General features: G+C 38.4%; 1 protein-coding gene and 1 long non-coding RNA gene across 2 annotated transcripts in view; one reads left to right on the forward strand and one right to left on the reverse strand.

The window, feature by feature from the left end:
• LOC111092255 overlaps positions 1 to 16543 on the forward strand; it is a 147100-nt gene that overhangs the window by 56327 nt on the left and 74230 nt on the right. The window lies entirely within an intron of this gene.
• Positions 1 to 16543, reverse strand: part of XRN2 (5'-3' exoribonuclease 2) — an 86207-nt gene that overhangs the window by 50274 nt on the left and 19390 nt on the right. The window contains exons 2-14 of the mRNA XM_038571424.1: positions 13222 to 13349; positions 13028 to 13139; positions 10858 to 10969; positions 8642 to 8700; positions 8476 to 8565; positions 7320 to 7392; positions 7127 to 7177; positions 6473 to 6630; positions 5187 to 5261; positions 4966 to 5099; positions 4809 to 4866; positions 4618 to 4725; positions 450 to 494 (exon numbers count right to left, since the gene is read on the reverse strand). Of these exons, the coding sequence (XP_038427352.1) occupies positions 450 to 494; positions 4618 to 4725; positions 4809 to 4866; positions 4966 to 5099; positions 5187 to 5261; positions 6473 to 6630; positions 7127 to 7177; positions 7320 to 7392; positions 8476 to 8565; positions 8642 to 8700; positions 10858 to 10969; positions 13028 to 13139; positions 13222 to 13349 (1203 nt within the window). The remainder of the gene's footprint in view (positions 1 to 449; positions 495 to 4617; positions 4726 to 4808; positions 4867 to 4965; positions 5100 to 5186; positions 5262 to 6472; positions 6631 to 7126; positions 7178 to 7319; positions 7393 to 8475; positions 8566 to 8641; positions 8701 to 10857; positions 10970 to 13027; positions 13140 to 13221; positions 13350 to 16543) is intronic.

Here is a 16543-nt window from a genome sequence, read left to right on the forward strand (position 1 = left end):
TAAAAACAATATCTGATTATCAGAAAAAAATTCAAATAGCTAACTAAGCACCCCACGCCCATCAAGCACATCCTTTTAGACTCTAGAGTTTAAAAAAAGACTTGAGGGACGCCTGGGTGGCTCAGCGGTTTAGCACCTGCCTTTGTCCCAGGATCGAGTCCAACATCAGGCTCCCTGCATGGAGCCTGCTTCTCCCTCTGCCTGTGTCTCTGCCCCCCCCCCCCCCCACCGCACCATGAATAAATAAATAAAATCTTAAAAAAAAAAAAAAAAAAAAAAAAAAAGACCTGACACTAGCATTCTTTCTCCAGGCAAGAAGGCAGCTGGGTAGACATTATATCCCTAACCAACTCCTAGTGGATAAGGAATAAAGCTACTGAAATTAACATCTTTCTTCCAAATCATAAACTTATGCTATTGCCAATCTTATGAAATTAATTAAAACTCACCTTCATTCTCTTTCTTTTTTCTTTCTGTCGTCTTCTAAAACTGTCCTAAAAGTATAAAATCCACATATTCTGTCAAATAATTACACAAAAATGTCAGAGTTAAACATTACCAGGAATGATTTGAGAAACAATTTAAGTTTTAAAGGAAGACCCCAAAAACCTAGGTCCATAATTAAACTAGGCAATGGACCATGTGTTTAAAGTGCTGTTTATCAGAACTTAAGGTGGATAGAAAGCATTCTAAATATGGAGTTTAGATATAATTGTTCCTCTTAATGTTTTTCAGATCATTTTTGACATCATTTCAGGAAAGAATGCAAGAGTTATGACAAAGACTCTTGGTTTTACCCGGGAGTGAATAGGCTGTCAGTATGGAGAAGATACAAATAAGAAAGAAAATAATTCTTAAGTTTTAGCTGAATACAGTTTAATAACCAAAGTGTCCATTTAAAAAAAATTAACAATTTAAAAATAAGCTTCTGTTACCTAAAAAGAGCTTGTTTGACAGTTTCTAATTCTGTAGCATGCACGGCACAAAGTGGGTAAAGAAAGAAGTGGGGCTCTACGCAAACACTACTAACCCCCAGGTTCCAAAAAGTCAATCTCATGAAAGAAAGGAAGGAAATTCAGATGTCTGCATTGCTCATTCTGAGCCAATTTAATTCACAGGAAAGGGTCAAGTCTGCATTGATTATTCCCCTCCACTCATTTTCAAAATGTAGTCACGGTTTCAATTAAATAGGATTTGGGATTGATCTTGTTTCCCACTGTTTGGCCGTTGAAAGGCCTCCCTGGCCCTAGAAAGCATTCCTTCCATGCCCACGATTCTGTGAGCATCAAGACACTGGAACAACAACTAAGCCCTACAACAGCCCCAAACAGGGGCCAGCAGGTACTGTGACTGCCACCTTACAGCTGTCACTTCTATCCCTTCTAAGTCGGTAATGCCAAATACAAAATAACACCCTTAATAAGATCTAAAATTTATACTTCCTGCCAGAAGAGAAGCTGAATGTTGGATATATGGTAAATGGCTACCTTAAAACCTCCTAAGATATGAAATCCACCACTCTTTAATCAAGCTTTCCTCTCCATCTTTAAGAAATGTTTCTTATCTAGGGTACCAACGAGTTATAGACTGTGAAAGCCATTAGTCAGTTTTCAATCCTTCTCTAGGACTCTTCAGTCTTGAATCATGCTCTTCACTTGGCTTTCAAGCCACTACACTCACCTGGTTCTCTTTTTCCACTGTTGCCGTATGCCTTTGCTCCATGACTCCCCCAACTTCTCAATGATGGTGTTCCTCTGTGCTTAATACTTGGACTTCTCTACTCTCATGAGAGTAATCATCTAGTCTCATGGCTTTAAACACCATCTATATGGTGATGAGTCTCCAGCCAGGACCTCTCCCCATTCAGCATCTCCAATTGGATGTCTCAAACTTAACATGCCCACAATGGAGTCCCCACCCCCAACTTTGCATCTCCAGTCTTATTCATCAGTTGTTCAGACCATTTTTCAACTTCTTAGACAAAAAGCCTTTGAGTCATTCTTGGTATCTTTCCTTCTCTCAACCTAGCATTGAATCCATTATCCAAGTGGTTCAACCATCAAAACATATTCAAAATCCAACTACCTCTTGTCATCCCCACTGTCACCATGCCGGCTTCCTTGGACTGCTGCAAAAGAGCTTCCTAACTGGGATCTCAGCTTCTATCTTTGCCTTCAAACAGTCAACATCCTGGGTACATGCCCTAGAGCCTCTACACTGGCCATTCTCTCTGCCTGAAATGCTCTTCTTGCAAACACCTGCATGGTTTATTTCTCCACATTCTCTAGGTCTTTCTTTATCTATTGTCATCTGTTGGTAAGGCCTTCTCTAATCACCTTTTCTAGAACTGCAATGACCCCATCTTCACCTTCCCAGATATTTCCTCACATGCTTTAAATTTCTAACACAGTACACGGTTTACTTTGTTTTTGTGCTTATTGTCCAGTTCTGGAAAAATGTAAGCTCCACAAGGTCAGGAATTTTGTCTGCTTTTTATGGTAAATATCAGTGACACTCAGAATACTATCTGACACATGACAAACAATAAATGTGCGCTAAATAAATGAATATTTGCAAGGTAAAAGGCAAACATCAAAGCTTATAAATTGAAAGCATCACCTTCAACTGCTCAGTTTTAGTAACAAATACCGATGTATTCCTTTTCTAAAAACCGTCTATTTTGTGCTGGTCAAAATTGGTCAAAAGCCAATTTCCAGGAAATTGGACATACATACTTTCCAGGAAAATACACACACTTGGATACTTTTATATTGAATTTCTGAGAGTTCATAAATTTCCACCGATGCCCAACCTTGCTGATGGACATCATACGCCAAGAACACCAAAAAAGATTCAAGAAGAGCTTTATAATGAATGCCCTCTCTGCTAGTCCAGTTAGAAACCATATTACTTAAATCTGAAGCACTTTGGTACCTACCAAATCCAATACATCCTGCTCTAATGCCAAATATCACCAATATTTATTAGTACAGAGTGTCTGCTAAAGCCACATAAAAAAGTTGTTCTAATATAAGGTTTTTGTAACAAGTACATAGTACATACATATAGTTTTTTTCTTAAGCATAACTGGAAGCATGTCAAGTGTAGCCAACTCCACTTCACCTAGAATTGTTGAAGACTTAGTTCAAAATGGCTATCCTGGTAGACATTTGATATCCCAAAGTTAGTTCTGTTATTTGAACCTTACACATGAAAAATTCTTGCCACCACTGTGGATTACCAAGTACCAAAGGCTTTGGAAAGAATGCTTATAGGTCATTCACTCTGTTATATAAAATTGTACCAAAACTTCTAAGAAAGAGAGCACACTAGCTATAGTACACAAAGCTGAAGAAAATATAAAAACTTGTCAGATACGATGACTTATTTTATTCTATAAGGAGGTCATGAAGCATTGTAGCGACATTATATATTGCTATTTGCTCAAAATAGGCATATGAATTGTTGTAAGATTAGTTTCTGAAAGGATCTCCTTCAATCTCTAAGAAGCCACTATCTGTAATTTTACTCACTGCTTGCCTCCCTTGACACTCCCCCAAAATCACTCTTCAACCTGCTTTGCCTCCAAGCTGCTGCCCTTCTGCCCTACTGACTCCCCAGAGCCTCTGAACCTCTGGCCACAGACTAGGAGCCTGTCCATCTGGCTCTGACCCCTCAGCACCAATGGCTTCTCCTCTCTTTAGGGATTTCCTCCCATCTCTCTACAACTAGCTCTTTTCTCTCTCCTTAAGTGTCCATGTGTCTCAAGGTTTGTGTTGGAGGCACTTTCGCTCCATACAGCCTCCCAGGGACATTCACAACTTGAAGTACCTCCCTTCTACTAACGGTTCTCAAATCTCCTTTCAAAAGACTTTGCCCTGAGCTTTTACACAAATCCATCTAACTGCTTCATGGACTTTCTCCTCTCCAGTCCTATATGGCCCCTCAAACTTAGTGTCTCCAAAATGAAACTCAGTTTCCACCTTCTCCCCACCCCAACATGCCCTACCTCAAGTGCTTGTTATCTCAGTGAATGGCACTGCCCAAGCCAGAAACCTGGACTTCTCACCTAAGCACTCATCCTATCATATGTAATCAATTTCCAAGTGCTTTTTATTTTTTATTTCTTTCTCTCATATATAAATTTCTTACTCAAAGTTGTAATCCTTTACACCTTGGCTGATGCAATTCAACACTTACCCCCTATACTCTACTACCAGAGTAGGGAGTTCCTAAGTCTTAAACTGTCCTCCAGGACATAAATATTTCCTGTAAAATAGGGCAGCAATGAGTTCAATCCCAACATTCATCTAGCCTTGGCACCCTCATTTCATAGCCTACTGATTAGACAGGTATTTGGATTTTTATCTTAATTAAGATTATGAAGAGAGAAAAAAATTACAATGCAACTCACACAATGTGCAATATACACAGTTCCACACAGCAAGCATCACCTTTAAAAAATAATCAAAGCACTGACCACTCATGATTACATTGGTGTTTGATATACTATAATGATATAACAATGCACTCAGAGAGGTTAAAAGTACAATCAAGGGATCATCACAGCCTATTAGAGACAGGAGCAATTTAGCTACTGCAATAGAAACACTTTACCTCATCATCCTTTCTCTTTTTAAAAATGCTATCCTCAACTTCACCAACTGCTAACATGATCATCTGTACTCTTTGCAGATTGACATAACCACTTTCTGTAAGGTAACCCTGTAAGTGATAAAATACATGTAAAATGATCTTCTTATAAAAGCAAATACTTCTGTTTTGAAATTATTCAAGAGTGAACTTACCCCAGTTTTGTGTACCACATTTTTGTATATGTTAACCAAACGGTCAATTGCACCTTCCCTGCCACCAGGAGACAAACATTACGCATTAGGACCAGTATGCACTGTAAAGGCAAGAAGGCTAAAACACAGGTCTGAAAACCCATACAAACACACATACCTAATTTCTAATGATGGCAGGTGAGGAAGGAAGTCATTTCCCACAAAGAAGCACATGAAGACCCAGTCATCAATACTCCTCTCAACATCGAACGTGAACGGTAGACTGGCCATAGTGAGCTCTCTTTCCAAATACTATAAACCAAAAAGGAATGCTTCCATTAGAGCTATCAAAACCCACCTTGCTTTAGAGCACTGATTCCGATGTTTATTGCTACATACCTCCCGAAGAACATTAAGACGAAGGAAGATAAATTCTCCTTCTGCACAGGGAAGACTATCTGCAAGTTCATCATGCTGCAGGAAAGGGCAGTCAAGATTAAACAAGTCTACTCTAAATCCTGTAACTTTTTCCAACTAAATAAATATCATGGCTTCATCTAAAGCAAGATCCATTTTAATATTACAAGTATTAAAAAAAAAGAACTCATCAAACCATTTTAAAAATAAAAAATTATCCATAATCTCAATCACACCTAGACCAGGTTTCAGCAAATGTTTTTGCAAAAGGCCAGAGAATAAACATTTTAGCCTGTTGGAGACACATACGGTATCTACTGCATATTCTTTCATGTCTCACTTTGTTTTTACAATTCTTTAAAAATATAAATACCATTCTTAGTCATTGGCCAAATCTGGAGGGCTGTAGTTTGCCAACCCCTGACCTACATCCAGTCAATATTAAATTTCATGATACAGACTTCTAGACTCTTCCAACAGTATATTTTTTTTACCTTTTTTTTCCCCCACTCAGCATGTTTTTTAAAGAGGCACCATATTCTTATATCAGATGAAAACCTGTTCAGAGGGGGCTGGATATAATCAAGTGAACCCCAAATATGTAGGAACTAGGAGTAACTTAAAAATATCAAGCAGATTAATATATTTGATTTACAGTTAAGAAAAATAACCATTTGAAAAAAAATACTTCTACAAACAAAGCATGTGCAAGAGGTATTATTAACTAGGAGACCTAATCCTCATGTAGACATAAGCTATTAGAAAAAGTGGAGAGTAGAACGACTGAGTGCATGCATGTTTCTGAGTATGTGTTCACTTTAAAGAGCTTTGAATGATACATTCCTATGAGGGGTAACAAAGTAGGTTCTTAAGAATCTAATAAAATACAGTCTTCTCTTTATCCATTCTAAAAATGAAGTAACCTGAATATACTTAATGTCACTGAACTATAACTTAAAAATGATTAAAACAGTATACTGTGTGGTATATATATTTGATTATAACAAGAAATAAAATTTTAAATTTTTATTTTATTTTTTTAAGATTTTATTTATTAGAGAAAGAGAGAGAGAGAGAGAGAGAGAGAGAGAGGCAGAGACATAGGCAGAGAGAGAAGCAGGCTCCATGCAGGGAGCCTGACATGGGATTTGATCCTGGGTCTCCAGGATCACACCCTAGGCTGAAGGCGGCTCTAAACCACTAAGCCACTGGGGCTGCTCAAAATAGAAAAACTTTAAATGAGGGAACTACCATTTCAAAGTTCTTACCTTTCCCTTCTTTTCTCTTGGCAAACCTTCACAGTCCTTGACCTCATGTCCAAATTGATTACAAAGACCACATGGTTTGGGTTTGTTTGGTTTGAATTCTTCTCTAATGATGGTAAAGTTGGGTTCATGTGTAGCAAGGCCGAGCATAATGAGATCAGCTATCAACCAACAACAATAAAACGATGAACAGTGAGTACTTAGAGAAGACCCTACCACAACCAACAATAAAGTTGGTGTCCACTGTAACACAAGACACCAAAACAAAACAAAACAAAACAAAACAAAAGCCCAAACAAGCACAAAACAGAGGGGGTAAAACCAAAAAGCCTAAACTTCTTAGTTCTTAGGCAACAAGTTGTCCTCCAGACACATAGGCACAAATTATAGACTACCATTCAAGAGTCAACACCCTGGGGAAATCGTCCATTTTAAAGGTATGTGCAGCAATATCAAAAGGTGGAAAAGTATTTTAAAAATGTAAGATAAATGAATATTAATTACAGATTAAACTTAATATCACTTCCTCCTCAAATATAAAATGAGCAAGGCATATTAGAATTTCCAGGCAACCAGGGATAATCCATTACAACACACCAACCCATCTACTTGCTATGGTTTAACCCAAGAGAATCAAATCCCAAAAAAGAAACTTACCATCTGCTCCACATAAGCAATGATGAGTGTTTGGGTCATGGTTAGGCTGGGCTAAAGAGGGGGAAAAGATACATCATATGTATATAAATGTATTTTATACCACAGGAGTATCACATTTTACCAAATATTTTCTATACAATAGCTTATCTTTTTTAATAGAACATATAATAAAATATTTATAAGGAAGTTTTACCTCTTTGCCTTCTAATATAATCCATGATTTTATGTTCTCCTTCACCAGGAGCACTAGCATCAGATAAAATAACCTAGAAAAGAGTTTTTAATACTTTCAACTTATCCCCAATTTTCTAGCACAAAAACCAAAACTGAATAGCTTAAAATAAGTTGGGATAATTCAATTAAGACAGTGCTATTAATTGGAAATCTTTCATAATGTATATATGTGTTAAACACCAAAATTATTTCCCTTGTTAGCTTACTACAGGAATAGAAAAAATGTTTCAGTCAAATTTAGCCAACATAAGAACTAATCAGTTCACAAGTTTCTATAATCTCATTGTTACCCAAGGATACAGCCCCAAACCACACTAAGTCCTGGGAGTAATCAATAAAAGATACCCATTAAATATAATTTATATTTATATTGTAAATACAGTATAACATAGTATTATAAATATAGTATAAATATAATATCTAGTTTGTAACAAAATAAGCTTCGAATTTAAAATTAGATAAAGGTTCCCTTAAATTTTACTTGAATACTTAGAACACAGCTATTCTTTAAAGGCAGCCCCAGGACTTTAATCTTGGTCTATTTTGATTTCTTTTTTTTTTTTTTAAAGGTTTTTTTTTTTTTTTTTAATTTATTTATTTATGATAGTCACAGAGAGAGAGAGAGGCAGAGACACAGGCAGAGGGAGAAGCAGGCTCCATGCACTGGGAGCCTGATGTGGGATTCGATCCCGGGTCTCCAGGATCGCGCCCTGGGCCAAAGGCAGGTGCCAAACCGCTGCGCCACCCAGGGATCCCTATTTTGATTTCTAACAACAAAAATTTTTATTTAAAAACTGCTTTCCTCTACACACATTATTACATATATATAAGTATATTTTAAAAATAATATATATATATATTTTTTTTAAATCATGGGTCCCATTTTATAGCTTCATTGTGATGATAAGAGGACAAAATTGGCCTTGAAAGAAAACTCAGCAGTCTAGGGACCGTGCAGGGCATCCCATCTCTAATAACCCTGGAAGCTTCCCTTTCCTCTGACAGTCAACTAGCATTTTATGGGGGGGAATAAAAGGACAAAGAATATCAGTCATATCAAAGTACAGCCTAAAATGATCACCCTTATCTCTGAAGTACCAAAATGTGAAACTTACTGTCAAGTTTTTCCACCCAGGGTCATTATTTAAACGATCAGCTATGTAATAGCGAAGGCATTTAGCAAGATTGTCCATGAACTCAGTTCCCTAAAATGATACGAAGAAATAAATTAACCTACCATTTAAGAGTTAGCAATAGCTGGCAAAGTATGAGACTACTTACTGGTGTAATACAGTTGCTATCAAATCTTTCTTTTATTTCTTCTGGAGGAAGAAAGCCACCTAGAGGAAAGAGAGTCAATGTTTTGTTCTTCCCATAAAAAATTACCTAGTATTAAGCCAGAATAATAAAAAAAAAGTTCAAATACAAAAGAAAGGGAAACACTGTCACCTGAGGAACAAATGTTCCCTCTTTGGGGAAGAAAATAAGATTTGTTCTTTCCAATTTAATATAAGCTTTAGCATGACCATCAAATAATACATGGTATATTAAAAATTTTATAGTTTTTATATATTTCATAGAAATATGAAAATTATGACATTCTTTATAATGCCCTCAGAACACACACACACACACACACACACACACACACACACACCTTAGGAGTTCTCATCTTGTAATTCCTGAGATAAAGGTACCTTAGAAAAACAAAACTAAAGTGCAGACTTGTTTTTTTAAAGATTTTTATTTGAGAGAGTGTGCACATGTGCATACTGGAGAATGAGTAGGGGGAGGGGAAAGGGAGGAGCAGAGGGAGAAGGAGAAGCAGCCTCCCCACCAAGCAGGGAGCCTGATGCAGAGCTCGATCCCTGGACCCTGAGATCATGACCTGAGCCAAAGGCAGACACTTAACTGATTGAGCCTCCCAGGTGTCCCTAAACTATTGAGTTTATTACAGTTTTATATGATAAGAAAATTATCAGCTGGTATATAAAAGTCCTATTTGTCTTCTACTTCACTGAGTAGTTTTTTTTTTTTTTATTATTCATGACAGACACCCACACACACACACACAGAGAGAGAGAGAGAGAGAGGCAGAGAGACAGGAAGAGGGAGAAGCAGGCTCCACGCAGGGAGCCCGACACAGGACTCGATCCCGGGTCTCCAGGATCACACCCCGGGCTGAAGGCGGCACTAAACCGCTGTGCCACCGGGGCTGCCCTGATTAGCTTTTTAAAAGACAAATATATCTCAAACATCTTTAAGAAAGAAGACATCTTTAAAATCAAAGACAATCTTTTATAAGTACAAATAGGATTAAGCATTTTAATTACAAGCTACAGCTAAAGTAACTATATAGTTGCACACTTCTGGCAAATTAAAACAACAGAAAATGTATTGTAATTGCAGGGCTGAGCTATCCTCTTTTACATGCAAAGTACAGCATCTTGAGCCCATAAATTACTGCTTTCCTGGTCTATCATGCTGACTTATATAACAAAACACCAAACACATTACCCTGCTACAACTACACTCTATCTCACAGACAGGTGTCTTGGGAGAAAACCAGTCCCACTAAGTATCTGGACTCCCTGACCTTCCTCCCTTTTGAGACTTCATCAACTTCCACCTAAGTGACCATCAGGAATTTTAACCTCTAAGGAACTGCAAAGATGATCAGACCCCACCTCTCCCCCACATCAAGGGTACCCTGAGTACTTCACTGCCTCAGTGCCTGTTGCATCCACCTCTACTGTAGTGTGTCTGACTTGGTGATAGCCTATAAACATGGATCACATCATCCTGTGTCTCCTCTTACAGATCTCTGAATTCTAAGGGGAAGCAATAAACATGCTAAGCTAAACAAGCTACCAAGACTGATGTAAGGAAAATGTTTACAGAACTGTAGCATTCTAATAGCCCTCATCTCATAGAAAAGAACACTAAGAGCCCCACAGAAAAGAGAAACAATGTTATTTCTCCTTTACAGATACATCGAAGTTAGCTTAAGAGCTGTGCTTCCCTTGAAAGGGGAAAGAAGGAAGGAAGGAAGGAAGGAAGGAAGGAAGGAAGGAAGGAAGGAAGGAAGGAAGGAAGGAAGGAAGGAAGGAAGGAAGGAAGGAAGGAAGGAAGGAAGGAAGGAAGGAAGGAAGGAAGGAAGGAAGGAAGGAAGGAGAAAAGAAAGAAGAAAAGAAAAGAAAAGAAAAGAAAAGAAAAGAAAAGAAAAGAAAAAAGAAAAGAGGTTGAGAATCTGCTCTCCCTATCAGAATTCCTCCTTTTATTCCCATTTCCCTTTTCCTATAGAGTTGGGAAAAGAAACAAGCTTGTTAGTGGGAATGAAGGATACCACTTTCTGACAGTGAACATAAATTTTCCTTGGATATTCTGGATCCTAATTAAATTAAAACCACACCTACTGCAAAAGATAGTTGACACCTCTCCCCGCCATTCTGTTTACATCTCATAAGAAGTCCAACCTCAAGATGCACATTCTTTACCTTTTGCCAGTATTTCTTCCCTGACTCGCTGCTTCTCCACTGCTGCTTCCATTCCTTCTTTTGATGCTCTGAACCTCCTGGAACGCTGCTGGTTCATTTTGGCACGCGGTGCCTGAAAACATTTCATAGTCACATAATACTATTCAAAATATGTGTAACAAAATCTGTACATTATTTTCAATCAGTTGTTCTTATAAAAACAGTACACTAAAATGGAAAAGCAATATACCTAAATAATCCTTTCATGACAGACAGTAAATCCTGAGAACTTAAATTTGGATCAAGAACTTAAAGCTGACCTCAAGCAAGTAATGAGTGACATGTCAAATCTACAAAGATCCTAAAAAGCCATTTAATACTGCAGTGCCCACAACCCAATGTCATTTCTACTGGGCTACGGTGCCAGCACGCAATGAATAGTTACTACTACAGAACTAGGATCAGGAAGACCTGATGTCCATGCCTAAAAGTAAGGATGGTCTCCAAATGGGATCTACCAGGCCCCATAAAACTAAGCAAAAGAAAATGACTTCTTAATCTGTAGGACTTCAAGGCACTTCTATTTTGTACTTTCCACAATAACCACTCTGTCTCTACAATAAGGCAAAGCAGGTAGAAAGGGAACAAGGTTTTAAATGAAAATACTTTTGAATCACTTTGACCAAATAGAACTTAAAATCACTGGATAAGCATGAATGAAGTAAACTGGATTCTAAGGTTTTGAAATTCCTCAACTGAGTTTTGGGGCTGAAAGGGACTCTTAAGTATCCTGTCTACATAAAACAATCTGTTTTAAATTATCTTTAAATAATTCCCTTTCCTATAAAATGAGGCCACCAAACCTAACTCTTTCAAATACCAAGTTCTCTGATCTACATTTATATTTCAACAAAAAAATGTTACAGACCTGAGCATACAAAAATACATTCTTACAGGTATGCTTACAGTTTATATACTTGATTTAGGAGTAAGGGCACACCGGACAAAAAGTGACAGATTTTCTTCAAGAACCTTCACTAATGTGAATTGGAATATGCCCCAAGTAAGATATTTCTGTTCCCTCTATTCTTCACTGCACTTTACCAAGCTATCAAGTAGCTAAGTAATTTTTCTTTTTTTTTTTAAAGGGTATGAATTTTATTTTATTTTTTAAAGATTTTACTTATTCATGAGAGACAGAGAATGAGGCAGAGACACAGGCAGAGGGAGAAGCAGGCTCCTCACAGGGAGCCCGTTGTGGGACTCGATCCCGGGACTCCAAGATCACGCCCTGGGTGGAAGGCATGCGCTCAACCGCTGAGCCACCCGGGCATCCCCTAAGTAATTTTTCATTGCATAAAGAGAACCTCAGAAAAAAGTAATCTTCTTGGACCCAAAATTTCTAGATTTTCAAATCATTTCATTAGCCACTAGGAATGACTTAATCTAAAAAGAAAGTAAATCTATTTGTACATAGCTAAATAAATTTTACGGTTATGATTTACCTTAATTTTCCTTGAATACTAATATATAGTTTGCTGGTCATTTATAAGCTAAGCTCATCGATAGCTAACATACCATCCTATCCTAGGTCAGTAAGCTATTGCCCTCTTAAAGCATTCTGAGGACTACTTACTGCCTACAGGAGAAAATCCAAACTCCTGAAGATGGTAATAAAGCCTTCTCAAGCCATTGCTCTACCTTCCCTTTCCAATCTAAAACACCTGTAATTGCCCAAATGTGTCAGTATGGTCAAAGGCATGGGCCCATTTGAGAAACCTGGAACATCTTTCCTATTCCTAACTATTCCATCATCCCCCTCCACTGCTCACCAATCTCCTGTTGTTCTTTATAGCACTTTATAGCACTTTGTAGTGCGGATTCTCTTCCCTCAGCACCCTGCATGTGTTATCTAGTACCTATAAAGCCCACAAATAACTAACCTTGCTCATTTATCTCTGTCCCATTAGTGGTAAGCCTTCAAAAGAAAGGGCCGTCACCATTATCCTCAGTAGCTCACAGTATCCGGCACAAAAAAGGTACAAGAAATGAATGAATGAATGATCAGTCTGCCTCTCTCAAGGTCACCAAAGTCAACATTTTTTGTTATTTAGCTGACTTGCACTCAAGACACTCAGAACACAGCAAAAGCAAAAACAGAGGATTCTAAGTTAACTTTTTTAGCACTTACCACTCCATCAATTGCCATGTAGAGAAGTCGTCTTGGTCTTACAATATTGAAAAGTCTGTCAATGTACTCAAAAATTGCAACCATCATTTCATCCTCATTTTTTGGTGCTGGTCTACAAGGACAAACAAACAACATAACAGGATACAGTACTCCTCTGTAACTTCTGCTATCAGTAACAAAAATGGGTTACGTACTTGTCTTCAGGATGAGTACAGGGATGGATGATTCCATTCATATCCAAATATAGATTATCAAACTCCACATCATTTGGATTTGGTTTACTGGCATCAACAGGAATCTTTACACCATTGCATTCTTTTGGCTATGAGGAAGTAGATGATAATAGTTTGTTCAAGTCTAAAATTAACATCTTCTAGGCTCAGTATGAACCTGTTTCACTACTGAATTGGAAATGAAACACTTTAAGTCATCTTTAAATGACAGGAAGCTACTTTACTCCTTAAAGCAAACTGACACAGATATTTTACCTGTGGAAAGTGGAGAGCTTCTGACACAAGTTAATCTCAACTATGTGAGAGTTATTTATCAAATTCTCAAAGCATTCAGCTGTCCAAGTGAGAAACCCTGGGAGTCATCTTAGAATTCTTCCCTGTGCCCCCACCCATTATCGGTTAAGTCAGCTAATCTGAAAAAGGTCTCTCCATTTCCTCTCAGCCCATTGCCATGACCATCACTGTATCACCACTCACCTCAAGGATGGGGACAGCCCTCATGTGGACTGCCCCACCCCTAGACTCTCCTGTCTCCAGCCAACCCCACATGCGGTCAAGAGTTTTCTTTCTAAAATACAAATGTGGGGGCACCTGAGTGGCTCAGTGGCTGAGCATCTGTCTTTGGCTCAAGTCGTGATTTCAGGGTTCTGGAATCGAGTCCTACATCAGGGATGGGGAGCCTCCTTCTCCCTCCGCCTATGTTTCTGCCTCTCTGTCTCTCTCATGAATAAAATATTTAAAAAAATAAAATACAAACGTGGCTACATCTTAATCTTTCTAATTTTTTCAATGCTTCCCAGGTACAGACCAATCAGCCCGAACCCTTATTAGCCTTCTGTCCTGCCACCATACATCATCCCATCTCTTCCAAGTTCCTGGAAAACTCTCTTCTGCCTCCCAATGCCCCTACAGACTGTTTCTCCTTCTGCTTTCCTGCCAACACCCACTTCCTGAAACCTTATGAATTTTCTATAGTCTAGAGACTGAGATCAAATGTCATTCATTTTATAACTCTTTGTACACATCTCTCAGAAAACTGCTCCTTTTCCTGCATTTCTTCAGAATTGTGCTTATTCACTTGTAGCACTTCCATGACTTTATAATTTGTCGTTTTAGCCCAACTACATTTCAAGTTCTTAAAAAGATAAGGACTATGCCTTACTCAATACTGGAGGCACTCAACTGTATTTTCGGTTGCATTTTTAAACAATGATTTTATTTATCTACTGGGGGGGGGGGTAGACTGCAGAGGTGCATGCATAAGCCAGGAGGAGAGGCAGAGGGAGAAGGAGAGGCAGGCTCCCTGCTAAGCAGGAAGCTGGATGTGGGTCTTGATCCTAGGACCCTCAGATCATGACCTGAATGGAAGGCAGACACAACTGACTGAGCCACCCAGGTATCCCTAGGTTGTTTTTCCTTTTTTTTAAGATTTTATTTCTTTAAGAGAGAGAGAAAGAGCATATATGTGCTTGTGCACACACACAAAGTTGATATAGGGGCAGAGGGAGAGGCAGAAATGGACTGCACGATGAACAGGGTGCTGGACATGGGGCTCCATCCCAGGACCCTGGGATCATGACCCCAGCCAAAGGTACAAACATTAATGGACTGAGCCATCCAGGTGCCCCTCGATTTTATTTTTGTAATGAATATTACCTTGCAGAACTTCAGTGAATGGTTAGAAGATCAAATTTTTACTGTTTGTAAGTCATAAAAAAAAAGTTCCCTAACACACATAAAGCATATAAAGCATCATTTGTAACAGCAAAAAATTGTGAACCCAAAAGCTATCATATACACCATGGATGAGCCTCAAAAACATTCTAAATGAAAGCCAGTCACAAAAAAACCCACAGAAGAGCCCATTTATATGAAAAATCCAGAATAGATAAATCCATACAGATAAATAGAGGAGTTTCAATCTGGGGGCAGGAGTAAGGGAGATAGGATATGAATACAAATAGGTACAACATTTCTTTTGGGAGTGATAAAAATGTTCTAAAATTAGGTAATGGTGACTACTGTACAACTGTATACAAGCCACTGAATTGTACACTTTAAACAGGTGAACTTTTTTTTTTAGATTTTATTTATTCATTCATGAGAGACACAGAGCAAGAGAGGCAGACACACAGGCAGAGAGAGAAGTAGGCTCCATGCAGGGAGCCCAAGGTGGGACTCGATCCTGGGACTCCAGGATCATGCCCTGGGCTGAAGGCAGACACTCAACCACTGACTGGGTGACTACCCAGGCGTCGCAACAGGTGAACTTTATGGCATATCAATTACATCTCAGTAAGACTATTAAAATAAATAAAAATGAAAGGTCAATTTAATTAGGGGGAAAAAAGGAGCCCACAGAATGGATTAATAAACTGTGCATGTCCATATACCAGAATGCCAGACACAAGTGAGTCAAAGAACTAGAGTAGGACGGTCACAAATATATTGCTGAGCCAAAACCAGACAAACAACAAACAAAACCAAACAACACCAGCTTCAGAAGAACACATACCACTTACAGTAAGTTATAAAACAGACAAAATAATAACAGTATCATTCAGGGCTGAGAATATACACAGTGAAAGCACAGAGAAAAAGCTAAGGAATGATTTCATGACCATGGTTATCATCTCTGAGAGAGGGAAAGAAATGAGACAGCATTTCAATGTACATTTATGATTGGGAGAAAAGAGGTATTTAAGGTATTTAAAGGCAGAACAGGGAAGCAGCTTTCAGAGAATGCTCTGTACAAATATGCTTGTGTTACCAGGGAAAGGGGGCTTGATCAGAAGCAGTGAATAGGATAAAAAGCATATGGAAAGCAAGAGGTCAATTTTGGTGGTATCTACTGAAAAAGAAGACAACCTGAAAAGCTCTCCCCCCAAGAATCAAAAACAAATTCTAAGAAGGCAAGAGGCTCTCTGCCTCTCCATCTAACCTCTATACTCCAAAGTCCACACTTTCCTTTCTCTGTACCAAGCAAGACACCACACTCAGAAGAACCAAGACTCATGTCTTTATGCTGCCCAGGAAGTAGGGTAAAAAATATTTTAATTTGTTGCCTGCCATATGATATCAGTTCCAACAACTCATACCTGCTTTTATAGCAGCCATAAACAATATGGCTATGAATGGGTATGACTGTGTTCTGATATAACTTATGGACAAAAACAGGAGGTCATTAGCTTGCTAACCTCTGCCCTTAGTCCGTTGTACACCACTAGGCATACTGCAGCTCCTCAATGAATGCTGAGTGTACCTGCATGAGAATTTCTATTTA

This window comes from Canis lupus, chromosome 24 (genome assembly GCF_011100685.1).
Source record: "Canis lupus familiaris isolate Mischka breed German Shepherd chromosome 24, alternate assembly UU_Cfam_GSD_1.0, whole genome shotgun sequence".
NCBI lineage: Eukaryota > Metazoa > Chordata > Mammalia > Carnivora > Canidae > Canis > Canis lupus.